At 58.7% G+C, this 27617-nt stretch overlaps 1 protein-coding gene across 3 annotated transcripts; it reads right to left on the bottom strand.

Annotated features, from left to right (window-relative positions):
- Positions 1 to 651: 651 nt before the first annotated feature.
- DHX34 (DExH-box helicase 34) lies at positions 652 to 26225 on the bottom strand. Of its 3 annotated transcripts, none has more exons than XM_027037919.2 (17): positions 26100 to 26225; positions 20792 to 21720; positions 19240 to 19551; positions 17537 to 17791; positions 16349 to 16451; positions 14918 to 15135; positions 12816 to 12990; positions 10940 to 11133; positions 10157 to 10258; positions 8908 to 9132; positions 8520 to 8693; positions 8051 to 8168; positions 6047 to 6153; positions 3634 to 3921; positions 2652 to 2828; positions 2282 to 2420; positions 652 to 1629 (listed from the first exon to the last, which is right to left on the bottom strand). In XM_027037919.2, the coding sequence occupies exons 2-17, from the start codon at positions 21491 to 21493 to the stop codon at positions 1496 to 1498; spliced, it is 3423 nt and encodes a 1140-aa protein (XP_026893720.1). In that variant the 5' UTR covers positions 21494 to 21720; positions 26100 to 26225; the 3' UTR covers positions 652 to 1495. The 3 variants fall into 3 exon arrangements, with proteins under 3 accessions (XP_026893720.1, XP_026893719.2, XP_026893721.2); XM_027037918.2 differs by lacking the exon at positions 26100 to 26225 and adding an exon at positions 25592 to 26078; XM_027037920.2 differs by lacking the exons at positions 652 to 1629; positions 2282 to 2420; positions 2652 to 2828; ... (3 more) ...; positions 10940 to 11133; positions 26100 to 26225 and adding an exon at positions 25592 to 26083 and having other exon boundaries at positions 8536 to 8693.
- Between the last annotated feature and the right edge of the window lie 1392 nt (positions 26226 to 27617).

Here is a 27617-nt window from a genome sequence, read left to right as displayed (position 1 = left end):
CGACCTCTGCACCCCTGGCAGCAGAGGCTGGAGGCAGCGACTGGTCTCCCGGCCGCCCCCGCAGCCGCCTTCTGGAGAGAGCAGGCTCCCGCGGGTGGACTCCCTCCAGACCCGTGGGCGGCAGAGGAGACCCCCGGGGTCACGGCCAGGACGGGGCATCCTCGGCCTCGTTGGGGTCTGTGCTGTCGTCCTGGGTGTCACTCCGGAGCACGCGGCCCAGATCCGCGGCTCCAGCCTCCCACGGTGTTATAAATACCCGATCATCCCCACCACTGTGTTAAATCTCTTCCTGCTTAAAACACCTGCAGCGGCTTCTATTTAGGCTCTGACCCCTGCCCCCCACAAGCGTGCATTGCTCGTGCATTGCTCTTACACTCCGGGGCGGGCCGAGGGCACAGGGTGCTGAAATTTGTCCCGTGCACTTGTTTTTTACCGTGGTGAATCACACTGATTGTTTTTCAAGTGTTAAATCGACGCTGCATTCCTAGAACAAACCCCACTTGGCCAGGATGTGCTTTACTGTGCTTTCTATAAACCGCTGCGTAGGAGTCGCTAAACTTTTACCGAGGATTTGGTGGCTGTGTTTGTACAGGATACCCTAGTTTGCTTTTCTTTTTAAAAATTTTTTTTACTGTCTATTTATTTTTGAGAGAGAGAGAGAGAGAGAGAGAGAGAGAGAGAGAGAGAGAGAGAGGTGTTGGGGGCAGAGAAGGAGACACAAGAGTCTGAAGCAGGCTCCAGGCTCTGAGCTGTCAGCACAGAGCCTGATGCAGGGCCCGAACTCAAGGACCGCAAGACCACGACCTGAGCCAAAGTCGGATGCTCAACCGGCTGAGCCCCCAGGCACCCCGGCAGTCTGCGCCCTTCTAGACGTTTCTCCCTTTCAACGGAGCCGCAGGATTTAGCAGCATCAAGTGGTTCACCGCATTTCCCAATCGTTCTCATGTGTGTGGCGGGGTCGGGCTGGGGGCCCCAGGGGACAAGGGAGAACGGCCACGGACCCCGCAGCGGGAATGGCCCCGGTGACCGTGCGGGACGCGCAGGCCCACCTCAACACCGACACCGCCACCCCCGGCCCAGCTCTCAAAACGACGGACGTGCGGACGGACACGCAGGCCTCCCTGGTCTGAGAAAAAGCCGGGCCGTGGGGCCAGGGGAGAGCAGCAGCCGTGGGGAGGCCAAGGTCCTCTACCTGGGATCCGGAGGCCCTGCTGGGTCTTACCCGCCCGCACCTGCCCCAGGATGCCTCAGGGGGCCCGAGGCAGCGGGGGAGGTGGGGGGGGAGCCAGAGCGACCCAGGGGACGACCGGGGGCATCTGCCACTTTCCAGACGGGCGGGCGGGAGCAGGCCCCAAGGTCAGAGTCAGCACAGGAGACTTTATTCACGTATGCGCACCCCTCCTGGCCGGGCTGGGCCAGACCCTGCGGCTCGGAGCTGAGGGGAGCTGAGGCCGCGGGTTTGGGCGGGAGTCCCAGGGTCCCTGGGGTCCCTGGCTCACACGTGCTGCCGCCGGTGCCGCAGAACCTCCGTGGGTGTGAACAGGAAGTCCTTCTGGCAGGCTGCGCAGTGGTAGGGCTTCTGCAGGACGGACGCCTTCTGGAGGGGCTCGGGGGCGGCCTCCTCAGCCCCTGAGAGAGAGGGGGAGGGAGGCTGTGGGGGGGTTGCTCTGCCGAGCGCTCCCCACCCAAATCCCAGGCACCCGCAGGGCTCAGGCTTCCCCCCCCACCGCCATCCCAGCCTCTGGGGAATCTGGCTCTGCCTCCTGCGGGAAGCCTTCCTCAATTAATACACACACAGGCAAGCCTGTGTCCCACGGGGTGAGTGACTGAGACAGACAGACAGAGCCCTGGGGTGGTGACCATGGGGCCCCTCCGCCGTCTCCCCGACCAGCCCCGTGTGTGGTGCATGCGGCAGACACGGCGTCAGGGTCCGCCCGCTGTGGCATCCCCTGGGGTGACAACAGGGCGGGTGTGGCCGAGACAGAGACAGCTGGACAGAGAAAAGAGCAAGAGAGACAGTGGCGAGGGACAGAGGAACAGAAAGAGGCAGACCAGGGTCGGCACCACAGGGACTGAAAAGAGACGGACACAAAGAAATGAGGAAGAGCGTTCCAGACCCTCCCCGTCCCGGGCTCGGGGTCTCTGGGACAAAGCCTGTATGGGGCACCAACCAGGACTACAGTCACCGGTCCCCAGATGTCCAGTGAACGAACGCCTGGGCTCACGGGAAACGGCCGTGGGGCGGGTGGATGGGTGTCCCGGCCCGCCCCCCCATCCTCACCTGCGGGACCGTCCTGTGGGGCCTCGGGGCAAGTGTTCTCGTGCGCAATGCGCTCCAAGGGCGTCAGGGGCACGTGCAGGCCGCAGTGGGGGCAGGTCCAGAAGGTGCGGAGACAGTCACTGTACAGGTCCGTGTCACTCTGAGGCAGGAAGGCTGCGTCGGGACTCGGCCCCTTGCCCAGCTGGCCGCCACCAGCCTGGGACCCGTCCCGGGGTTGCCCCCACCCCGGGGTTGGCAGGCCTCGTCCTGAAAGCACATCCTTGCACCAAGTGGGGGCGTGGCTGGGGGGGAGGCAGGGACTCCCTTGAATCCCATCTTCGGGGGCTGGGGGGGTGGGGCGGTGAGGGGCCAAGGTGGGGTCCACGCTTACCGTGAGGCAGTTGTAGGTGAGGAAGTCAGTGACTGCGTAGCCCCCTTTGGTGGGGTGAGGGGACAAGGCAGAGCTACCAAAGAGGCCAGGAAGACTAGGCATGGCTGTGATGGTCTGGGGTCCCACATAGAGGTTCTGGACTTCCAGCCCCGTGAGCCGCCGCAGGCTGTAGGGGACCTGGGGAAGGAAAGACAGGAAAGAGGGGTGACAGACCCAGGGAGACGTTGTTAGGGCACCTGGATCCAGCCGTACCTGAAATCTGACCCTGGACGGTTCAGTTACGGGGCCAACTGCTTAGCCTAATCACAACAGGGTCTCAGACACTCTGGATCAGGGGCTTGTCTAAAACATGCCCCGATGCCCCGGGCCCCTCCTGTGCTCCCTGTCACTTGTGGGACCACAGCCAGACCTTCCATCCGGCCACCTTGCCTGTCCTTGCCGGCACGTCGGTCTGTTCCCCTCACCCTGGCTCACTGGGCCTGCGGCGCCTCCAGGAAGTCACCCTGGTTCACACCGTCGTCTCCACCCCATCCACACAGGGTAGACTCAGGAGCGATTCACAACTCCCGGCTTAAGGGGTGGGGAACTGAACCCAAATCCGCTCTGCCCGATTCTTCCCACGCTCCTCTGAGGACGGACAGCTACAGACAGCTTCCCTGCACACCCTTAACCTGCACGTCCTGCACACCCTTAACCGCTAACCAGGGGCAACACACAGAGCGTAAGCTTGTGTTGATGAATTGGGAGGGAGGGACCTGCAGGGGTGAACAGCGGAGCCAGGCTCCTGGGGTCAAATCCGGGCCCCACCCCTTACCAGCTGTGTGACCTTGGGCTCGTCCTCAACTTGTCTGGTTTGGAAACCCGCAAATGTGCGACCCCTTAGCGAGCTAGAAGCCAGGCCTTCTGGACTCCGGATCCCTACGGTGGGCATCCCTCTGGCCAAGGTGGGGCGTGGCCACCCGGGGGTGGGCGGGGCAGGTACCTTGGAGGCGGTGAATTTCAGCAGCTCCCTGCTCAGGTCGGCCACCTCCTTGCGGACGACCGGATCCTCCTCCTCCTCTTCTTGGTCCACCTCCAGCCGCCGCTGCTGGGCCTGACGCGCCAGCTGCCGGTCCAGGGCACTTTCCCAGCGGGCACGGAGCCGCACGGAAGCCGCCAGAAGCCGGACGGCACTCTCACTGTCCGCAAGCTGGAGCTCCAGCCAGCCGTCAGCCACCAGGCGCGAGCAGTCACCGTTGGTGTCCAGGGACCGGCTGAACAGCAAGAGAGACTGGAAGCGAGAGGACCGGAAGACAGACAGTGGGCGTCCACCCTCGCAGCAAACACATACTGCTCGCCTACTCTGTGCCAGGCCCCCTTCCAGGTTCGGCTGTGAATGAGACAAGAGTCCCCGCCCCCACGGAGCAGACGGTCTGCTTGGAAAACCGCGGCCCCAAGACCAAAGAGGAAACTGCCATTCGTTCTAAGGAGTCAGGACTGCCATCACGCGTCGGAGGCAGACGGCTGAGGGAAAGCGCGTCTCCGCTGGGCTGAGCTTACACGCGTGGATGCCTCTGTCCACACTCATCAGCGTACCTGCCGTGTGCACATGTCATCCTACACGAGCTTTATCCTCAAAACATACAAACAGGGGCGGCTGGGTGGCTCAGTCGGTTAAGCGCTCGACTTTGGCTCAGGTCATGATCTCGCAGTCTCTGAGTTCGAGCCCCGTGTCGGGCTCTCTGCTGTCAGCACAGAGCCTGTTTTGGATCCTCTGACCCCAATCTCTCTGCCCCTCCCCTACTCATGCTCACTCTCTCAAAAATAAATTAGCATTAAGGAAGGAAGGAAGGAAGGAAGGAAGGAAGGAAGGAAGGAAGGAAGGAAGGAAGGAAAGAAGAAAGAAAGAAAGAAAGAAAGAAAGAAAGAAAGAAAGAAAGAAAAAAACGAAGAAAGAAAGAAACCAATCGTACAGAGGAGAGACAATGGCCAGGCAGCACCGCAGCCAGTAAATGTTTGCTTCCTCCCAGAAGTCCGCTAACTGCCACCACTCTGTCCCCTTACCGCTTTGTTCTTTCTTTCTGGCGCGGATAAGAGAATCTGGTGTTATGGTTTCTATTTATTTGTGTTTCTGTTTGTTGCCTGCCTCCCCCACTCATACAGGCGCCCCATGGACACAGGCAGTTTTGCGGATTCTGATCACGACTGAACCCCCAGCACCTAGAACAGTAATCGGCACCTGGTGCGAGGCACTCGCTCAAGAAACGTCTGAGCGAATACACAACTGGGCAGGTCAGAGTCAGCTCTCACGGGGTGGGTGGAAATCGCAGTGCCCACAAAATCCCCTGAGGCTCGGGGAGCCTGAAGGGTTTCTCTCTTCCCTCTACATTCCCTGGGATCGAAGCGAGGGATCCTGGGAACGGGGACGCCCATCTGGGGGGCACGGGAGGCATCGTCGCGCGGCCCTGGAGCTCTGGCTCGGCTGCCTGCTCGCTGTGTGGCTCAGGCAAGCGACATGCCCCCCTCGCCCCCTGAGCCTCATCTCCCCCATAAAGTGAGAATAACGGCTGGCCTAGAACCACAGGTGGCACGCAGAACTCACGAGGCGTGGCCGCTAAGGCTGGCAGGACTCTCACTTCCTGGCTGCAGACGCACACACACACACGAACCTATCTGCAACCTAAGCATGTCCTCCGTGGCCACCCCCTCCCGCCTGGATGACTGCAGTCACTTCCCTGCTGGGCTCCCCGCTTCTGCCTGGCAGACTCTGATCCAGCTCTGTTTGAACCTTCCCCCGGGGTGGGGGCTCCAGTCTCCCCTACTTCTCTGACCTCCTCTCTCTGATCCCATCTCCAGCCATTCTCCCCTTCACCAACGCTGGTCCAGCTGTTCCCCTGGGCCTGGCGGGTATGTGTGGGCCTCAGGGCCTTTGCACTCGCTGTTCCCTGTAAGACACTCTTCTCCCGAAGCATCCCGTGGCTCCTTCCCTCCCTTCTTCCAGGTCTTGGTGCAATAGCACCTTCTCAGCGAGGCCCACCCTGCTCACCTTTCTTCGTACAACAGCCTGTCCCCCACCCTCACCCCGCCCCTCCCCAATCCCCTTACCCCATTCTTCTCATTTTCCCCAAGTACTTCTCACTCGCTAACAGCACGCAATGCTTTACAGTCCTTACTGCCACCCTGCCCTGCTGGATGTGCGCTCTGGGAGAGCAAGGACTGGGCTCGTCTTGTTCACCGCCGTCATGCCAGTGCCTTCGACGGCTCCCGACACACAGCAGGCGCTCGGCAAGTATTTATCCAGCACAGGAATGCAGAGCCGGCTGGGGGAAGGCGGCTCTGCAGGCCCATCCCAGCCTCCTGCCCTGGGGACACGGTCACCGAACCCGGGAGCTGGGGCGCGTGGGGCCGGGACGCACCTGGAGCGCGGGGATGCGGACACAGTTCACCAGGTAGGCCTTGTTGGTCTCCAGCAGGGAGACGAAGGTGAGGAGCTGGTGCCTGCTGCTCAGCTTGTCCTTGTCGTCTGAAACGGTCAGGACGACAGCTCAGGGCGCCCCTGCCACCACATGTCCCACCCACAGCCCCCCACCCCTGCACTGGCCCGTTCCCCAGGGGCTGCCGGTCCCACCGGGGCATTTACACACCCGTATAAAACACACATTCACGCAGGGCGCCTGGGGGGCTCAGCCAGTTAAGCGTCTGACTCTGGACCTTGGCTCAGTCATGATCGCACGGTTCGTGGGATCGAGCCCCGCGTCGGGCCCTGTGGTGACAGTGTGGAGCCCGCTTGGGATTCTCTGTCTCCCTGTTTCTCTCCCCTCTCCTGCTCTGTCTCTCAAAAATAAACAAACTTTAAAAAAAAAAAAAAAAGTTTATTTATTTATTTAGAGAAGGAGAGAAAGAGAGCCCGAGTGGGGAGGGGCAGAGACAAGAGGGGAGAGAGAATCCCAAGCAGGCTCCGTGCCGTTAGCGCAGAGCCCAGTGCGGGACTTGAACCCATGAACCGTGAGCTCATGACCTGAGCCAAAACCAAGGGTTGGACGCTTAACTGACTGAGCCACCCAGGAGACCCAAAAATAAAATCTTTAAAAAAATATATATGCTCATGTGTATAAAGTGTCTGTGACTTATTGGCAAATACTTTGTCATAATGAATACGACTTTCACTATGCGTTATTCGATGTTAAGAAATACTAGGGTTTTTTTGTTTTTGTTTTTTAAAGAAATACCGTTAATTTCATTAGGAGTGACAGTGACATCGTAATACTGCAAAAAATCAGTCATTATTTTAATCATTTCTAAATGATATGATGTCTGGGATTTGCTGTACAATGCTCCAGCAAAAAGAAAAAAGTGAGGGGCACCTGGGTGGCTCAGTCGGTTAAGTGTCCGACTTCAGCTCAGGTCCTGATCTCACGGTCCGTGGGTTCGAGCCCCGCATCGGGCTCTGCGCTGACAGCTCAGAGCCTGGAGCCTGTTTCAGATTCTGTGTCTCCCTCTCTCTCTGCCCCTCCCCTGCTCAGGCTCTGTCTCTCTCTGTCTCAAAAATAAATAAACATTTTTAAAAATTTTTTAAAAAGAAAAGAAAAAAGTGAGGTGATGTAGACACAGGTGGCCAGACGGCGGCTACAGAGGCTGGATGAAGGTACTGAGGGCTCGTCCTACTCTACCTGTGTGACATCTGGATTTTCAAAATTAAAAATCAAAGGAGAACAACAATGGAGCAGGAAGAGGGTTAAGGGACCAGGGATTTACAAGCAGTTAAAGGCTTAAGAGACAAGTTGCAAATTCTACCTTAGATGCGTCCCGTTCTAACCCTGACCTTTCCAGGTTAGCATGTTGTGATACCGTATGGTACTTTCTTCACAGACAAGGAGAGAGATGGGTTGTGCCCCAGAGTTCACACAGAGCACACGGCTATACCACGGCCATCGGGAGAGCACACGTTCCACACCGAACGTTCTGGAGGGTCCCCGCCCGGCCTGGCTGAAGCCTCGCTGAGGCGGCTCCTGGGGCTGAATGCCAGAATGCTGCCCCTGTGCCCACAGGGCCTGAGGGAAACCCCTGGGCAGGACTGAGCCGGGAGAACACAGAGCTCAGAGAACAGGTGCCGCCTACTCGCTAAAAGCTCTGGCCTGGGGAGTGGCCTCAGACCCCCATCGGCCACCCCCTCCCCACCCCACCCCACCCCTCCGTGGGGAGGGCGGGGCTCAGTGTGGCAGCAGACTGGCCAAGGTCACCCAGCGAGGTCTGGCTCTTGGGACCTCCATGCCTGCAGGTCCTGTGACAACAGCCCCAGCGAAGGCAGAATGTCGGGGGAGAAAGGGGGTAACCCCAGATAGTGAGGGGCACCCTGACGTCACCATCTCCGCTCCTCGCATCCCAAAGGGTTTCCCCCTCACCACCCAGACTCACGGTACCTCGGCTCCCTTCACCGCCCCCGGCCTCTTGCTCCTGCGTGTGCAGAACCTCCGGGCTGCTGGCAAAGATGGAAGTGGGGTGCGGCACGGTGCCCTGCTTGGACTGGGTGTGGAAAATCTGGAGGGGCCAAAGGCAGACGCCAGGTGACAGAGGCCCTCGGACCTACTCTCCACCACCCAGAACCCTTCTCCCTCCAGCTCTTTGCCAGATTCCCCCATCCGTGTCTCCCCTCGAAGTCCCCTCCTCCAGGAAGCTTTCCCTGACTGCAGCCCAGGCTGGCCAGATACCCCGCCATGTCCCCTGGGTCACGCGACCAGGCACAGATCTGCAAGCACACGCTGGCCTGGAGGCCACGAGGGCAGGGCCAGGACTGTTTCCATATCTCTGAGTCCCCGGCACGGAGCGGGGCAGGGAGGGCCTGCTGAATGACAAAACCCACGTGGGGCCGGCGAGCAAGTGGAGGCCCACCTGGTCCGAGTCCTTGCGGCTGCTGTTGAACGGGTCCGGGACTGCAAGCTGGGGGTAGAGGCCCCGGCCCAGCACCAGCTTGAGCAGGGCCACCTGGTCCCGCGTCAGGTCCTGGGCCGAGGTGGTGGCCGCCTGCAGCTGATCCAGGCTGTGCCGCAGCTTAAACTTCACATCCTGGCGGGAACACGGGGGAAGGCGGGTTCCTGGGGGCCCCGTCCCGATACCCACGCGGCTTGTACAAGGCTACGTGGACCCGAGGGTCCCGCGGATGGCGGTGGCCCGCTCCCGTCCGCGAGACCCTGGCTACGGAGGGGAGGACAGGGCCCCCCTCTGCTCGAGTCCGCCCTGCCTGCCGCCCCAGGCTCCAGAACAGGCCCCCGGCGCCCACCTGGATGTCCACGCTGTCGCCGGCCCCCGGGTCCTCTTCGCTGGAGCAGCCGCCCGGGTCCTCCTGCAGCCGCAGCACCTTGCGCCTGTGTCCCCCGCCCTCCTCGTGCCGGCGCTTCAGCTGGTACAGTGCCCGGCGCTCCCGGCGCTGCCGCAGCCGGCTGTAGCTGTCGCCCGGCTTCGGGGCCCGGGCCCTGGCCAGCAGCCCGTGGTCCTCCAGCAGCTCCTGGGGGCGGCGGGGCCCGGGTGAGTGACGCGGGGCGGGCCGGTGGGCGCTGGACCCAGACGCGGGCTCCGGCCCGGGGCCCGCCGCTCGCCGGCCCCTCTGTGTCGGAGGACGCGGACGTCGTGGGCACGTGGGACAGAGAGGGACGAGGACCCCCGCCCTCTGCTACTCTCTCGGGGTCTGCGTGCCCACAAAAGCGGAACCGCTGCTCTGGAAAGCCAGTGATGCTGGCAGGTGCTGAGAATGGTCAGAACGTCAGCGGTCCCCAACAGGGGGACTCCTGAAATTGCATGGCAGGCCCCGGTCGGGTGACCACCCGCTCCGGGCCTCGACGTGCCCAAGTTCAACCACAAGGAGCGCGTCACGCCGGCGAGTCTTACTTGACTTTCCCCCGCGGCACCTGCACGCCCACCGAAAGGCACGGCGAGGTGCCCGTGGAACAGTCGCGACACAGGCAGGCTGCGGGACCACGGAGTAAACGTGGCAAAGGCTCACGTGGCACCTGTGCGCCAGGCCCTGTTCTAAACGCTCTACATGTCTTAACCCACTTAATCCTCACAGGACGGCTGTCATTGTCCCCCTTTCCTCATGACAGTGGAGGCCCTGAGCCGCGTGGCACTGGGATCTGCCGCCGGGACATCCACGCCGGAGCTGGTGCCCCGCCCATCCCCCCACGCGGCCTCCCAGAGCTCAGCCTACGTGGCAAGCTGGGCCCCCCTCCCCCCCCCCCCGCTCTAAATGGCCAAGTTCCACACGAGGAGGGAGCGTGTGACCGCCGACCCTGGCCACTCCTCCAGGAAGCCCTCCTGGATTTCTACCCCTTAGACCCACCCAGGCCACCCCACATCTGAGTGTCTGATGGCGGGGGAGGTGGGGGCGGGGTGCAGGGAGGGACTCCGCTCCATCAGAGAAGAGAGGCTGTGCCGCGGAGCATGCTCACACGTGCTCACTCTGCACCCTTCCCCCTGCCCCGCCAGGTTTGTTGCTGGCCCCCACCCAACCCTCCCCCGGTCCTGAGCCTCACCTTGAACTGGCGCCGTACGTTGGCCATCTCGTACAGCCGATGCTCCTCTATGCACCGGTGGCGGCACCACTTGCGTGAGCTCCTGCTCCGTTCGGATTTCACCTGGTGCAGGTCAGAAACCAGGGCGTCTGGGCCTATCCAGCTGGGGGAGGGTGCAGGGGCTGACCCACCGCCCAGACGCCCCCAGCACGGGCCCAGACACCAGCCCGCTGGGAGAGTATGAGGCAGGTGGAAATCTGTCAGGCCTCCCTCAAGGACACCTGCTCTCCTCCTTCTTCCGGCTCTCAGCCCCCCCTGGCCCCTCCTACAGGAAGCCCTCCCAGACCACACTGGGTCAGACATCCCCTCTGGGCTCTCTCGGCCCTTTGGACTCCCCATCACAGCCCATTCTAAGTGGTCACTGTCTGGGGCCAGGTCTGCCTCCCTGTGCTGACCTGTGAGACCCAGGAGAGCAGGGCCAGGCGGTTTTAGCCACCGCTGGGTCCCCAGCACTGCCCAGCACAGGGCCAGGGCCAGGCCCAGAACAGTGGCTCGGGGAGCACGTGCTGGATATACAGGTGCCACCCAAGGGTGTGGACTTTCTCCAGTCAGCAGTGGGTCTGTTCAGTGTTTTAGAAACCCCAGCCTCCCCTCAAGGCTGGGCCCCACACCCACGGCAATGAATGGTGGACACGGGGACCCGTCCAGTCTGCAGAGGGCTCCGTGGCCCTCCCTGGCGTGGAGGGCCTCCCCCGACTCCGTGAAGAATGACACAGACAGGGGTGACCCCACCCCCGGCCTCACCTGCACCCAGGTGTTGAAGACATTGAAGAGCGTGAAGGGGTCACCGTGGTCACTGTCCAGGGGCCGCCGTGCGGCCGCACCCTCGGGGTTGCTCTGGGCGCTGCGGGTAAAGGGCGACTGGACACTGAGGGCAGCCGCGATGGTGAGCACGGGCTCCGCCAGGTGGAACATGGAACCAAGGATCAGCATCTTCCCTGGGGGGCCGGGGGTGGGAGATGGGAGGGACCCTGAGCTGAGCCTCCTGGGCCCCGGGACACCCTGCCCCAGCTTCCCTCCACCTTGCCCACAAAGGGCCTTGGGAGCCAGACAGACAGAATCAAGTCCACACGCTGCATGCACTCCACGGTCACATGAGCTTGGGCAAGGCCTCAGTTTCCCCATCTGTAGGTTGGAGGTAACCCAATTCCCGCCTCCTGGGGCACTAGGCGGGCACAAAGGGGTGGCTGCTGTTAGTGCCACCGCCTGCCCGGCTCTCCTCCCTACAACGGACTCCCCACCCCCCTTCCCGGCACTCCCCACGCCCCGCCACGGTATCCCTCTCCTCTCTCTAGAACGTGACTCTAACAAGGTGAAAAACCATTCCTATCGGCCAGCGCTCCTCAACAGGAACCGAGCCCTTCCCCGGTCTGGCCCCACGGTCAGCAGCCTGCGTATCATGCGTCTGACTCATCCTCACCATTCTCCTTGGCTGCCTTTCTGGAAAGTTCCTGTTGTACGTCTAGCCTCGTAAACTGAAGTTGGGCAATAGGACGAGGCTGTCCCAGAACCCTGTAGCTCTGTCCCTCAGATGAGTCCCTCTACTTCTCTGTGCCTCCGTTTCCCTGTCTGGGAAATGGGCCTAGCCCACCTGCCTGCTGGGAAGATGTAATGTGCTTTTCCTGTGAAACACGCGGAGCTCCGACCGGCACAGAGTGACAACAGTGACTGAGCCGTCGGGGCCGGGACCGCCCAGCACTGGGTCATTGGCGCCTCCTGCCCCACAGGGCTTGGGGACCGACAGTGTCAGCTTGGCTGGGGAGCGCCTCCCAGCTCTGCCAACTGCGTGACCCTGGGTGAGCGAGTGATCAAATCCAGGCTCTATCATTTGCCTGTTCCGGGCCCCGGAACATCTATCTCTGTCCCTGGCCAAGCGTCAACTTCCTCCTCTGTACAGAGGGGGTGACCGGAGGCCCTCCCTTCACCAGGTGAGCATGAAATGACAGAAGGCCCGTAAACCCTTTCACTGACATACAGCCAATGCTCACAGAATGTTCTTTTTCTTCTCAGATCTGATTCTCCCTGCTCTCACCCTGTCTCCTTCTACAACAAATAAAAAGAACCACCTTCCCAACCACAAGGGGTCCTCGGGGTGGGTGGCACGCAGCCTGCCATCCCCACCACGGCTCCAGGGTGTGGAACTGGTGGGGGTTTTAACGACATTAACACAGGCAGAGAGTTCTGTTGGGCATCGGGCCTGGAAATGGTGCCACAAACAGTCGTGCTCAGCTGGGAATATTCTGTGGGCCACACGGATCATCTAGAAAGTCTCGAGTCAGGAGAATCAGACCAGAACGCACCTCGGTCAGCGAGCTTCTCAGAAAGGGCAGGGATGACTCAGGAATGAGCAAGAAGAGGCAGAAGGTTTTGACATCCTTACGACACCGAGGGGGAGGGGGGGCGCCAGGGTGGAGCTGGGGACAGGCTGTGCAGAGGAGAGGTGCCTGTCTGTTGACTGCTGTACCCCCAGCGCCCAGAACGGTCCCCGGCAGGGAGACTTGTGAATGAATGGACGGGGCCCAGTGAGAGAACGGATTTGCCTATGAGTCACCCAGAGAGTGAATGGTCCCTGCAGCCACTCCCGGGGCCCCGTGTGATCACCCCTAAAGGAAGTCCTCACCGATCACCACGTCCACCGGAAGCTGGGCCAGCAGAGAGCCGATAGGGGTGAGGGCCTCTGAGCTGTCCAGGGCCCCCTGGTCCCGGAGGTAGAGGATGGCCGTTTCCAGGCTGGCTGGTGGTGGAGGCTCGATGAAGGGGAAGGTTCGCGGGTCCCCCACGCACATGCTTTTCATCTGGAATGACAATCGAGTCCCCCAGGAATGGGGAACTCAGGAGCTGCTATGGAGCACCGGCTCCTAATGCCTTAAAACTCCTAATGTCAAGGCCCATCACACAGAAGCAGGGGAGAAGGACCACTGTCTGTCTGTCTGTCTATCTACCCAGCACCTCTTCTCCCAGACCCCGGCCACGGAGCAAGCCACATGACCTAAGCTAGGCCCTTCTTGGTTTCTCAGCCCCTCGACATAGCAACCAACGAAGGAAGGAGGACGTGATCTGAGCAGGCCCTATCAGGATCCTTCCTGGGATTCTGCCATCCGACGCTGGGAGACAGAAGTCGGGATATCCTCTCTGGTTGTGAGGGGTCGGTGTGGAAGCCCAGAGCTACTGGACCATTTTTCCCTGGAGACGAGCCCGAGACAGCGGGTAGAGGAGTCCTTAATCGTTCCTAAGCCAGACCGCGCCCCACGATGGACACACCACCTCGTGAAATCCCCTTTCCTGCTCTGCTAGTTTGAGCTGGGTTTCTCTCACTTTGGACCAAAGAACCCTGATTAATTCAGTGGCCCAGAGACTGAAGCACAACACCCACCCGTCGCCGGGTCTGGCGAGGTGTAAACAATCAGCTACTCCCTGGAGCAGATGAAGGAAAGGCTGGTGTGGGGGGCTCACGTGGCCGCGAGAGAGCACGGGGAAAGCTCAGAGGGCCCGGGGGCTCGGCCAGCCTCGCCGAGAGGTGACCTACTCTCCTAGGCCTCTTCCGGGGGGAGGCACAAGCTTGGGCCCCCCTCCCTCCCTGCTCTTGAAACCTTGATCATGCCTGGGAGAACGAACACCCAATGCTCATTTAAAAGTCCCCTAAATCAGGGGTGCCTGGGGGGCTCAGCCGGCTAAGTGTCTGACTTCAGCTCAGGTCATGATCTCACGGCTCGTGGGTTCGAGCCCCACGTCGGGGTCTGTGCTGACAGCTCGGAGCTTGGAACCTGCTTCGGATTCTGTGTCTCCTTCTCTCTTGGCCCCTCCCCTGCTCGTGCCCTGTCTCTCTCCCTCTCAAAAATGAATAAATGTTAAAAAAAAAATTTTTTTCTTCTTTTGTTTAAATGAGACCCACAGTGTGCTTAGGTGGCTCAGTTGGTTAAGCTTCCGACTTCGGCTCAGGTCACGGTCTCACAGTTCCATGGGTTTGAGCCCCGCGTCGGGCTCTGTGTTGACAGTGTGGATCCTGTTTGAGATTCTCCCTCTCTCTCTCTGCCCCTCCCCTGCTCACACCCTCTCTGTCTTTCTCAAAAATAAATGATAAAATTTTAAAAATGAAATCAAAAAGAGACTATCAGAGTGCATTACGCATAGGAAGAGGGGCTGGTCTGTGCCACTGGCCACTCCCGCCCAGGGGGACCTGCTGGGGAAGCCATCCGCCCTCCCCAGCTCGCTCCGCTTTTCCTCTTCTGCCGGACCACAGAACCCACACTGGCCAGGCTCCGCTGGGGGGAGGTGTAGCCACAGGACAGAGCGCTAACCAGGGCAAGACGGGTGAAGGGACCTGGCCCTCAAACCCTCCCGCGCTCCCTCGCCGGCTCTACGGCACTGGCCGCTATGTGAGTGGGCCTGTTGGGCCCAGCAGCCTAATCCAATCAAAGCTAACTGATGAGGTAAGAGTCTGGACAAAATATGCAGAGAAACCCCAGTTTTAAAAGCCACCTCTTGATGGGTTTTCTGTTACAGCTGAAAGCATTCTGATGGAGTCATGAGGTCTCTCCCACGAGCCTGTGGATCTGGGGAACAACCGTCCCCCCGACATGGGATCTGACACTTGGGAAGGATGAGCTTCCCTCCGTGGCCCGGCCAGGCCGGCCCTGCCCTGCTCTGCCCTTCCTGGCCCTGAAACCCTGGGACTGGTCCTGTCCCAGGTCCTCCCGGGCTCCTCCCGGCACCATGCCTCACCTGCAGCACCAGCGCGTCGAGGGCCACCCTCCGAATCTCCGGGACGGGGTAGGGGGCGAAGGCGTCGTAGTCCGATTCAGCGTAGAGGCGGAAGCAGACGCCGGGGCCCGTGCGGCCCGCCCGGCCCTTCCGCTGCTCGGCACTGGCCTGGCTGATCCAGAATTCCTGCAGCCGCTGCAACTTGGCCTGTGGGTCATAGCCCATCTCCTTCACCTTCCCTGGGCGGGGACAGACGGGACACCGTGGGCAGCGGCCACGTGGGCCCGCCACCTCGCCGCTCACTCCCGGACACCCCGGCTTCCTCCTTTATTCCATTAACGCCAACCAGGAGCTCATTCTGGCCTTGACCCTGACATGTTGTTGATCTATTCTTTCGTGTCCTCATTCACACATCTCTTACTTTCGCAGCCTCTGTGTGCTCGGGAGCCCGGCCATCCAACCGTTAGTATTAAGCTCCTGCTACGAGCCGGGCACTGTACTGGGCGCAGCTGTGAACAAAGTCCCTGGGCTCACGGGGCCGAACAGGACACAGTTCATCAATTCGAAGACTGACTTTTCCCACTTTCTCTGTCTCTGAAAGTGGGACGCACCTTAAAAGCGATGGCATGTCAATGTTTAGCGAACAACGTTTTTAGGGGCGCCTGGGTGGCTCAGCCAGTTGAGCGTCCGACTCTTGATTTCGGCTCAGGTCATGATCTCACAGTTCGTGGGTTCAGGCCCAGCGCTGGGCTCTGTGCTGACGGCACAGAGCCCGCTTGGGATTCTCTCTCCCTCTCTCTCTCTCTGCCCCTCCCCTGCTCGCACTCGAGCAGTCTTTCTCAAGAATAAATAAACGTTGAAAAATGTTTTTAAATGTTTAAATTCTAATCCTTACAACCCAAAGGAGGCTCTGCTATTATTGCATATTTTACAAACAAGCAAACTGACTAACTTAGTGTCAGTGACACGACCTTGGTCACACAGCCAGGCTGGCTTCAGTGTCTCCTCACTGCTATGCTACTCTGACTTCCGGGAGAACAGTCCAGTTGGGAAGACAGAAAACAAATAGATCAACAGGCATAAAATAGAATGCCCATACTCTGAAGAAAATCAAGGCCTTGCAGGGGAAGCAACAGCGGCAGGAGGAAAGGGAGATCACAGAAGTGGACAAGGTGCGCCTCTCTGATGGGGAGATATTCACGCAGGCCCTGCAATGAGGAGGAAGTGAGCCTTGCAGATATGTGGAGAAAGATGGCTCTCGGCAGAGACGACAGTAAGTGCAAAGGCCCCGAGGCAGGGACAAGTTTGGAACGTCTGAGAAGATTACGATGTTACCACTGCCCCACAGCCCACTCCCTGCTTTGGTCTGGAGGTCCCTCGCCACCTTTGCACGTCTCCAAACCCCACACTTCTCTCTAGGGCCCAGGGACGGTGGCAGGGAGCAGCCCTTACCAGAATCTACTACGAAGCGGATCCCATCAATGGTGACTGAGGTCTCAGCGATGTTGGTGGAGAGGATGCATTTCCGAACCCCAGGGGGGGCCACATCGAACACCTGCGGGAAAGGCGAGGAGGTGACATCCGAGACCAGCTCAGCCCTTCCTGACCCGTGTGTCCAGGGGCCTCTTGACACCTCCTGGTTGGGCCCACGGGCACTTCACACCCACCTACAACATCTAAAGTAGCCTCGGAAGCAGGGAAGGCCTCCCTCCTCCCCGAGTCCCCACCGCCCACGTGGGTCAGAGACCGAGGCTGTCCTGGCTCCCCTTCTCCTATCCCCGTCCAGCCATACCTGCACATCGCCAACATTTCTGAAATCCAATCCCCTCTCCCCAAACCCGCAGCACTGCCCTGGCCCAGGCCCTTCTTTCCCACCCAGGTCCTGCTCCGGCCTCCTCCCGGTTCTGATCATACAGAGCAGAGGGATCTGCTAAAGCAAACGGGCGTTGCTCCCCACCTTGCTCAGAACCCTCCCATGGCTCCCGGGTGCACTCAGGGCAAAGCCCAGGCACCACGCTGGGTCTTCCGGGCCCTGGGGTCTAGGCCTGCCCGCATCTCAGTCCCAATCAGCCTGCCTTCCCCATCACAGCCTGGACCCCCGCCACCCTGCAGGTGGTCTCGCAGCAGCCCTTTCTCTCACCCACCACAGGCCCTTTGCACAACAAGCCCTTCTCTTGGGCCCAAGGGACAGTCAAGCACAGTAGTCAAGAGAGGTCAGCAACTAGGTAGGCCTGGGGGCCAGATCCAGCCTCCTGCCTGTTTTTGTAAGTCAAGTGTTAACACAGCACAGCCTCGCCTGCAGTCTACGGCTGCTTTCCTTCTCTAGTGGTGGAACTGAGTGTCTGTGCCAGAGATGAAACTCTACGCCCTGGTCCACCCCCGCCCCCGCCCCCGCCCCAGACTGTCTTCCTCCCTCTTCTACCCCAAATCCTCCCGGTCTTCCAAAGCTCAGCTCCGGTGCCTCCCGCGGAAGCTCACCCTGGCACATACTCCCCGCCCGCCCCCACGAAAGACGCGAGCAGCGCCCTCTGCGGCCCGCAGCCCTGCAATGGTGGAAATCACATCCCCGACACCCTCCTCCTCGCCCCCCCCCGCCCCCCGCCAGAGTCAGACCCCACCCGGCCCGGCCACACGGGGTACCTTGTCCTGGTCGGCCACGGAGAGGGCGCTGTGCAGCGGCAGAACCACCCAGCGCTGGGTGCGGCTGGCATAGGCCTGGGCCGCCTCGAGCACCGCGCTGATCTCTGCCATGCCGCTCAGGAAGACGAGGAGGTCGCCCCGCTCCTCCGGCGGGTACTTATTGTCGATGGCCTCCAGCACCCTCAGGAAAGGCCGAGGGTCCAGCTTCTCCGACTTGGACGCCGGCGGCTCGGCCTCCTGTGGCTGGTACACGACCTGCAGGGAGACGGCCCCGGGGCAGGGGGGCACCCGGTCACCCGCACGGCAAGGGCCGACCGTGGGCCACCGGGGAAGGCGTGGATCGGTCAGGGGGCAGGCCGCACCCCCAAACGGGTCAGTTTGAGGATGCCATAAAAGGACGAAGTACCAAGGTAACCGGAAAGCTTCCGGGTGCTGGTCATGACATCCACGTTACCTGATTTGGGAAAATCAACTGAGCTTTACGCATGGTGTGTATGTACTGTGTCTGGAGAGCAACTTCAACAGCATCAGAATTTCAAAGGGTGGAGCCAGGATCAAAACCCTAGATGGGGGCGCCTGGGTGGCTCAGTCGGTGAAGCATCCAACTTCAGCTCAGGTCATGATCTCATGGTCTGCGGGTTCGAGCCCCGGGTTGGGCTCTGTGCTGACAGCTCAGAGCCTGGAGCCTGCTTCCGATTCTGTGCATCTCCCTCTCTCTGCCCCCTCCCCCTTGTGCTCTCTCTCTCTCTCTCTCTCAAAAAATAAACACTAAAAAATGAAAAAAAAAAAACAGAAAAATCACTTCCTGGAAAGCATCCTCGCTCTATTTTTATGGTTGCTGGGAAGACAGACAGATGGGCATTTAGAACCCGAAAGCACAGTGTCCTTGTGCTAAGAACTCTAGAGCTCTCGCTAATTCTTGGCCAACGGTGCAAGAGGAAGGAGTGACTACCAAAGCAAAAAACAGACAGCGGGTGCAGACCATCTTGAAGGGCCGACGGGAAGCCGGATGCCAGAAGGGAGGCGTTCCGTGAGTGCCACCCACACGGGGCCCCTTCTGGGCAAGACAGAAAGGCGGGAAGGGAAAAGGGATCTGGAAGAGCTAACAGAGGCTGTCTGCGTCTGTGAGCACGCTCCCCGTCTCTGAGCCTCGGTTCTACCCTCGCGGGCAGAAGCCCCTGGCGCAGGACACCCGGGGCTGTGGTTAGGGGCCCCTGGGGCCGCGGGGACGACCCACACTCAACCCACGTCAGCTGTGACCATCTTCCCTGTGACTGCCCACGACACCCGTCCGCGAGCCCCAGCCAACAGGCCGAGCCAAGGGGTCAAAGTTCAGGGCGGAAGATGCCGCTGGGAGATGGAGAAAATCCGGCCGTGAGATGGCAGAGTAGGAGGAGAGAGGAGCCCGGGTCCCCGCATGACCGCATGGAACACAGCTGCCCGTCGGCCTGGACCAGCAGGACTGTCACAGGAGAGGAATGAACACTGATCTTTACACTTCCGGTCTCCTGCAGCAAAGCCCTGAGCACCTACACAGCACATTGGAAGTGCTCAGAAAATAGGAGCTTTAAGGGAGAGAGGGCGAGCAAGACCGTCCTTATCTGAGAGATGGGAGTCTGCGCAGGCCAGGGGAGAAGGGACGTGTCCGGCTTGGCCAGAGACCAGGTGGGAGGCCCGGGGGGGGGTGTGGGGGCAGCACTGACCGTGATGGGGAACAGCCTCCCGGGCACCTGCACCACGGGGGCCCCGCCGAAGTAGCTGGAGAAGAGCGAGATGTTGATGGTGGCCGACATGAGGATGACCTTGAGGTCAGGCCGCTCGGGCAGCAGGCGCCGGAGAACGCCCAGGAGGAAGTCGTTGTGCAGGTGGCGTTCGTGGACTTCGTCCACGATCAGGACCTGGTACTGGGGCAGGCGGGGCTCCCGCTGGATCTGCCTCAGGAGCAACCCCACCGTCAGGAACACGATCTTGGTGGCTGCCGTCCGTGTGCTCTCAAAGCGGATCTGGTAGCCGACCTGGGGGCGGGAGCGGTGATCAGGAGAGGAGCCCAGACCTGGGGACCAGCCCCTCGCCGGCTTACACCCGCCCCCGATCCGACCCTGGAGCCCAACACGCTGGTGTTTGGATCCCACCTCTGCCACTTAGCGCCACCGATCTTGAGGGCACAGTTCCGTCCCTCAGAGACATTTTGTCCCCGAGATGCTGCGAGAACAGTATGTGCTGTGCACATATTTGGCACATGGCCGGGCGCGCAACTAACTGGTCGACTGTAATGGTGACAGTTCACCTTTCAAGGAGTCCTCACTCTGCCCGGAACTACTTGAAACGCCGGACGTGTTTCACACAGCCACCACAAGCAGCAAGACCCACTCTTCTCCCCTCACCGATGGGGAAACTGAGGTCACGCATCCAAGGCAAAACACAGTTTAAAAGCGGTACTGAGGAGAAATGATCTTTGTGTGTATGTGTGTGTGTTAATATTTTATTTTTTTTGAGAGACAGTGTGAGCAGGGGAGGGGCGGGGGGGGGAGGGGAGACACAGAATCCAAAACGGGCTCCAGGCTCAGAGCTGTCAGCAACGAGCCCAACTCTGGGCTCGAACCCACGAACTGTGAGATCATGACCTGAGCCAAAGTCAGACGCTTAACCACTGAGCCACCCAGGGGCCCCGTAAGAGGAAATGATCTTAACCCCTACCTCACATCACACACCTGCACGTGCGTGTGCATACACACACACAATCAATTTCTGATACGTTACGGTTTTAAATGTAAACATCTTTAAGTAAAAATATAGGATGTCTTTCTGGCCTTGAAGTAGTAATATTCCTGAAACAGAACCCAAAGAGTGCCAACCGCAAAAAGAAAAGGACAGGGGTGCCTGGCTGGCTCAGTTGATAGAGAATGTGACTCTTGACCTTGGGGCTGTGAGTTCAAGCCCCAGGCTGGGTGTGTGGGGCCTACTTAAAAAATAAAAATAAAAATGACAGAGACGCCTAGGTGGCTCAGTCAGTTGAGCGTTTGATTTGGTTTCGGATCAGGTCGTGATCTTGCAGCCTATCGGTTCAAACCCCACGTTAGGCTCTGTGCTAATAATCAATTTCTACAAGAATCAATTTCTAGAAGGATCACCGCTAAGCCAGAGGGTATCATTGCTAAGTGCTCTGGGAACTTTTATCGCTACTGCCCTAAGGGCAACACCCTGCGCCTCGGGGTCACACTGGAAAGGCCTGAGAGCTGCTTAAGTCCCACTCACCCGTGAGCCATACTGACTGAGGCTCTCGAAGCTGACGCGCTTAGCCAAGGAGATGCAGGCGATACGCCGGGGCTGGGTGCATGCCACGTGACTGAAGCCGGCGGCCAGCAGGTACTGGGGCACCTGGGTGGACTTGCCACAGCCCGTGTCACCCGCCACCACCACCACCTGGTGTTCCTTCAGTGTCTGCAGGATGCGGGCCCCGTACTGGGCGATGGGGAGGGCCGCCCGTTCCCTCTGCAGTCTGGCCAGTCGTCCAAACGCCTGCTTCTGGCCAAAGTCCAGGTAGTGCAGAAGGGCTCGGCGGAACTCGGACACCTTCTCCGGGGGCTGTCTGTCCAGCCCCCGAGAGCCCCAGGCGTCGGGGCCCCGGACCGAGAGGTTGATGCGGTAACGGGGGTCGTAAGCGCGAGGCAGGTCGGCCAGCGCCGGGATGCTGTGCTTGGGACGCCCGGGGTCCTTGTCCCCCTTCCTGGTGCTCTTGAGGTTCTGGAATCTCTGTAAGCGTTCAAAGAAGGTCCAGAACTTCGTGCGCTCCTCAGAACCCTGGGGTATATAACCCTCATCACGGAAAAAGGCATCCTCGAAGAGGCGACGGGTCTCCGGACAATTCCAGTCCCATTTCCCAGGGGAGTCCTCCTCACTGGGATCCCAGTGTCGGCCTCGGTCGTCCCCTCCCTCCTTCGTTCTGGGAGGAGGCATGCGGTGGGCAGTCGCGACGCGGTCTCGGAGCTGCAGTGAGAGCCCGGTGCCCGCGAGGAGGAACCACCTTCTCTTCAAAAAGCCAATTTTGCTCCTCACTGTGGCACAGGACGATGACAGGCAATGGGCCCCGGGTCCAACTGGTGACACACAGGGCACCTCACGACTCCTGCGGCGATCTGCGCGACAGACACAAGTCCATCCTGGGTCTTCCAGGCCCTGCGCACCTGGAGGAGAGAACAGAAGACACTCATTTGCCTTTCGAAGCAATTCCTGAAAGGCTGCGGTTTTGTAAGCACGGGACGAGGAGGATGGGTGGTAAGGAGTAAGGTCACCCTGAGCCCTCACATGTGGCCATGGTCACATACGGCAGACATTTCACCAGACAATCCAGTGACTGGGCTGTGGGAGCCCAAAGGAGCTGCCTGACCATGCCTGGGAGTCAGGGAAGGGTCCCCAGAGACGTCTGACCTGAAACCTGAAGGACTGTAGGCCATGGGACCGTCACGAGAGGCAGGAACACAAGAAAGCTGGGGTATAATGGAAACAGTATGACAAGACTTCTTTTCTTAATATTTATTTTGTGGGGGGCGAGAAGGAGAGAGTGTGAGCCTAAGGGGGGAGGGGAAGAAAAAGAGGGGGACAGAGAGGATCTGAAGGAGGCTCTGTGCTGACAGCAGCCAGCCTGATGTGGGGCTCGAACTCACCAACCATGAGATCATGACCTGAGCTGAAGTCGGAAGCTCAACTGACTGAGCCACCCAGGCGCCCCTAGGCAAGAGCTCTGAGAACCCCTACTGATTGCGCAAGCAACAAAGGTCTGGCCAATCATGGGCGCCTACTCATCCTTTACCCGTTGATTGGTGCGAGGTGTGGACATGTAGTCCGGGGAGAGCCAATCACAGCCTTTCTCTGGAATTTACACTAGGTTGCCAGGAGAGAAAAGCCCTCATGTTATCTATCTGCTTTCCCAGAAACCCATCCTAGAGAAAAGCCTGCACGTGGGCAAAGCACGCACCAGGATGGCCACTGAGCAACTACCAAAACAGAGGTGGAAGAGGGAGAGGGGAGAAGGTTGGCAGCATCATTTAGTGCTGGAGACCTAGTTCCCAGCGACACAAGAAAATGTCTTCGCTCCAAGTTGGTTTTCTGACTCTCAGCTGCCTAAGTCCTAATAATACACAGCATATCCTCGTATGTACGATATTCTGAAGTCCATCCCTCAGATTCTTATCGTTTATGACCTTCAATGGATTCAGAGGCTCTGAAGCCTCCTGGGTACAGGCTTTGGAGTCAGGCAGATCCGGGTCTGAATCTCTGCTGCATCATTAGATGTGTGACCACTGGCAAATTAACTTGCGAGGCTGTTTTCTTCGTCTATAAAATGAGGATAATGGCGTCTTCCCAACATCGTAGCACTGATTGCCCAGCCAGGCACGGAGGAGCGAAATAGTAACTAGAATTCGAGTCCAGTCTTTCTCCCCGTGATGACTAACAAGGGTAAAACGGCAACAACCAGGGGCCTATAACCTGGAAAACTACCCTCGAGGCCACATCCCACCTTCGTATGGAATCAGCAATGCCTTCACCTACTCTTCAGTCTTTTGGGGCCATCGTGGAACAGATTCCACCTCTGCAGTCTCCTGGGGCACTTAGGTCCCATGGGAGTTATTAGAGCCAGAAAGGGGTTTCCACTGAGGAAGCACTTGTGAGCTGGCAGAGCGGTTTCCCGCGGGAACAGGAGCCTGTGCACCCTGTTTTCTGGTAAACACCTGGGCTGGGTGGTGCTAGAGTGGGAATGCAAGTTGTAGAGGAGGTAGTCAGAGGAAAAGGCCTTGGAAGGCTGTTGACACTGAGCCCGTGATCCTCAGAAAAGGACAGGGAATGAAATGGAGCGCGTTCCCCCGAGGCTGCAAACTGCCAGCGTGCACATGGGCCCAACAGAGCACAAACCATGGCTCTCAAGCAGTCTCTTCTCAAGAAATCCACTGCCCGTCTCTTCTCAGCCGATGGAGCAGGTGACTCTTGATTTCGGGGTTGTGAGTTCAAGCCCCACATTGGGTGGAGAGATTGCTTAAAAATAGTATCTTAAAAAAAACAAAGGAATCTTAGGCTAGCTTGTAGATTTCTCGGATCCTCTGGCTGCTCTTAACTGTGTCTCTGACCATCTCTGGGCCTCTTGACGATGGCTTTCAGGGGCCTTCTCTGCTCCCCTCGTTCTCCCCTCTCTGGCTGTCCATCCTCATGTCTCAGCCTGTCTCTTCCAGCTCACCATGCTCAGCCCTCTTCCTCCGTTTCTTTTTTTTTTTTTTTTTAAATAATTTTTTAGGGGCGCCTGGGTGGCTCAGTCGGTTAAGCGTCCGACTTCGGCTCAGGTCATGATCTCGCGGTTCATGAGTTCAAGCCCCGCGTCAGGCTCTGTGCTGACAGCTCAGAGCCTGGAGCCTGTTTCAGATTCTGTGTCTCCCTCTCTCTCTCTGCCCCTCCCCCGTTCATGCTCTGTCTCTCTCTGTCTCAAAAAAAAATAAACGTTAAAAAAATTTTTTTTAATAATAAAAAATAATAATTCTTTAAAGTTTTATTTATTTTTGAAAGACAGAGTGCGAATGGGGGAAGGGCAGAGAGAGGGAGACACAGAATCCAAAGCAGGTTCCAGGCTCCAAGCTGTCAGCACAGAGCCCGATGTGGGGCTTGAACTCGCGAACTGTGAGATCATGACGTGAGCCGAAGTCGGACGCTTAACCGACTGAGCCACCCAGGCACCCTCTTCCTCTGTTTCAAAGTCTGGTCCCGTCTCTCGTTTCTCTGATTTTCTGGTCTGACATTCTCCCCAACCGTCTTTCTCCACTTGACCCTCTCCATTCCTCCATCTGCCTTTCTCGTTTCCTCCTTGTCGTCAGCTCTGATGCTCCGTTTTTGTCTCTCTCCGGTTCCCATCATGTCTCTCCCTCCATCACGACTATCTCTTCATCTCCATTTCTCCACCTAATATTTTGCCTCCCAGTTGTCTGGCACTTCAACAAGTTAGCACTCGCTCCCGTATCAGGTACCATTCTAAATCACCTGCGTATACGTACACGTGCAACGACAAGCATCCGCGCACCTACACTTCCCTCACAACGTTAAGAAGGTGCCATTGCCACTCCCTGTTGTACTGAACCAAAGATGGTTAAATACGTGGTGCGACGGGGAATTCAAATCTAGGGAGTCAGGCTCCCATTTACTCCTCTTCATCTCCTCGGTGTGATTCTCCGTCATCTGGCTTTATGTCTCCATTTTTAACCATGACGCGGTCTTTCCAGTTCTGTTCGCACTCTAGTCTTCCAGTGGAACCAGTTCCCCATCGCGTCCCATTTCTCCACCCCCCCCCCCCATGGCTCCCTTTGAGGGTCTGCCCTCATGAGGGCGGCCGTCTCACTCACTTCCCACCTCCGGCTCTTTCCCTCAGCTGGCTCTTCCCCTCTCTCAGTGCCTCTGCCAGCTCTTGCCAGTTTCTATTTCCACTGCTTCCATCTCTCCCCATGACTCAGTCTTGTGAATTAACGAAGAGACATCTCACTGCGATGGAGCTGGGAGGCCCCAAGAACGGGGGAGCTCTCCGGTGGTACCACGCGAGGTCAATCACTTGGAAGAATTGTCAAGTAGAGGCTCCGAGAGAATGGTTGACAGCAAAGAATCATCAAATACCGGCCGCCACGGGGGAGGAGGTTCAGGGTCAGTGGCATCTCCTTCAAGAAATCCACCGCCGCACCGGCACCTGGGTGGCTCAGAGGGTTCAGCGACCGACTCTTGATTTCCACTCAGGTCATGATCGCAGGGTCAAGGGATAGAGCCCCGTGAGTCTCTCTCCCCCTCTGTCCCCTCCCCGCTTCCGCTCTCTCTCGAATTTTTTTAATGCTTTAAAACTTTTTTAAAAAGAAATCCACCACCACAGCAACTCAACGAGAAACCATCATCGCCCTGAATTCTTGCTTTCTCCAAAGCAAAGGACTTTCATTCAAAGCCACCCCTCCCCACTTCGCCCCTCTTCTCCATGGTTTTTGCTATAGCCGGCCTGTCCCAAATTGCAACTCTCCGTTATCCCCAAGTAAAACCCACCTTGGCTGCTAAGATAACTTTTATTTTGAAGGCCAACAAGTGTCTTGCTCCTCCGTGGGAACTGCCCGCCTCCTGAGCCTCCGTTCGCCAATTTCCACGCCCACCTTCCTACTCTTCCCCCACCCCCCCCCAAGTTCACGGTGCCACCACATCTTCTCTGCAGTCTCCGCGAGGCGCTCTGGGGGACCCCATCAGCTCCTCGCGCCCCCCCCCCCCGCCGCCATTTCTCCAGTTTCCGGCTTCCGTCCTCTCTCAACCTCCCCGTCTCTCGGTCCCTCAGCTTCTCCAAGCTTCTTTTCGCGACTCCCATTTCTTCCAGTCTCGCGCCTCTCCGGGGCCCAGGCACTGCCGGGGCGCGCAGGCTCCATCTCCGTCCGCTTCTCCCGGCCTCTCTGGCTCCTCCAACACACTTCCTCATCTTGGGATTTCCCTCCCGACCCCTCGGCTCGCTCCCCAGCTCCCCAACCTGCTCCGACCCGCGCCACCGCCGCCGCCCCACCCCCCTCACCTCACAACCGCCGCAGCCGCTCCAACTTCCGGTCTCCAGCGCCCCACACGCGCCCAAAGCCGGCTCTGCGCCTGCGCACGCCACCACCCCTCGCGGCCCGGCCCCACCGCCGCGGGCCGTGGAGCCAGCGCGCCCCCGGGAGCGGCCGAAAACCCACTCTGCGCCTGCGCACAGCACGCGCGGGCTCCGCCTCTCTGCAAGTGGAGCCGGGAGTGACGCTGCGCCCTCTAGGGACGGGGGGCAGCACTGCGGTGGAAACTCGGAAGCGCCTTCTCCCCGGCGCACTGGCGCACGCTACCCTCCCCCTGACTGTCACTTGCGGCCCCGGGACGCCCCGACGCCCGGGGAGAATGCTAGCAGGAGCCCAGACGCTATGAAACCGCTCCCGGGATTTAGTCACTACGATTCATAATTATTAATGCAAGATTCTGTTAACGCAAAATTCACCCTAGCAATTCACTAATAAATAATTCAGCTCCACTCCCCAGCCTCTTGAAGGCAAGGGCCGTTCCAGCCGTGGAGGTCCCATGTCCTCCAGCGTCCACCACAAGGATCAGAGAGTCGGTAAATGTTTGTTGACTAGTCCTAGGTGCCCCAGTCATTGCGGGTCTGAGCCTCAGTTTCCCTATTTATAGCATGAGGATAATATCTCCTTTTCAAGACCGTTGGGGAAAGCAAGCGAAAGTGTATACATAAGGTAATACATTATTTTTTTTCCTACTGTACATAGTAGGCATTCAATAAATGTTAGAGCTTTCATTTTTATTGTATTCTGCTACCATTCCCGTTTTTCCTTAAGATGATATTGCCATTGAGAAGCTACGGCCTTCAGTTCTAGACCCAGTTCTAGGCACTGAGCATACAGCAGCGGACGAGACAGATCAAGTCCCTCCTCCGCCGGAACTCTGGTTTTAGTAGGGGAAACAGACACATAAGTGAAAAGAATTGCCAAGAAGCACTGTCACGCTCTTTGGAGAAAAACAAAGCAGAAAAGGAGCAAGCAGTGTTATCATTTTAAGTAGCATGATCAAAGAGGACAGCTCCAAGGAAGCAGCATTTGAGCAGAGTCGAAATATGTGAGGCAGCAAGCCACGGAGCCCCCTGGAGGTAAAGGAAATAGAAACCGCAGACTTCCATGGCAACAAAACTGGTCGTTCCAAGGTCAGCAAGCAGGCCTGGGTGGAGGGGGAAATAGCAGGGAACGAGGTGAGGAGAGAAGGCAGATAGATCAGATACACTATGGTGAGGATTTTGGCTTCTCATCGGAGTGAGATGGGAGCCATGGGAGGAGTTTGAGCAGAGGAGGGACCTGAGGCATGATCTGACTTAGATTTTAATTGAATCCTCTGGCTCAGTGTGTGAGAAACAGACTACAGGGTACCCAGATGAGGAAAGAGGACTGGGCAGGCCACTCTCAAGGGAGAGATTGCGGACCAGGATGATGGCAGAGAAGGTGGCAAGAAGTAATCGCGTTCTGTGGATATCTTAAGGTAGAACAAGGCGTCAAGGATGACTCCA

Source organism: Acinonyx jubatus, chromosome E2, assembly GCF_027475565.1.
Source record: "Acinonyx jubatus isolate Ajub_Pintada_27869175 chromosome E2, VMU_Ajub_asm_v1.0, whole genome shotgun sequence".
Classification (NCBI taxonomy): Eukaryota; Metazoa; Chordata; class Mammalia; order Carnivora; family Felidae; genus Acinonyx; species Acinonyx jubatus.
This window is presented reverse-complemented; position numbering and strand designations above follow the sequence as displayed.

Bases quoted from the DNA above. Each gene is read 5' to 3' on its own strand.
- DHX34 (XM_027037918.2), bottom strand. From the start codon at position 26,009: ATGAGGAAGTGTGTTGGAGGAGCCAGAGAGGCCGGGAGAAGCGGACGG. The intron at 9,133-10,156 runs GTGAGGCTCAGG...CGCCGCCCCCAG, and splicing joins ACGTACGGCGCCAGTTCAAG to GAGCTGCTGGAGGACCACGG. The intron at 6,154-8,050 runs GTACCGTGAGTC...TGACCGTTTCAG, and splicing joins GGGCGGTGAAGGGAGCCGAG to ACGACAAGGACAAGCTGAGC.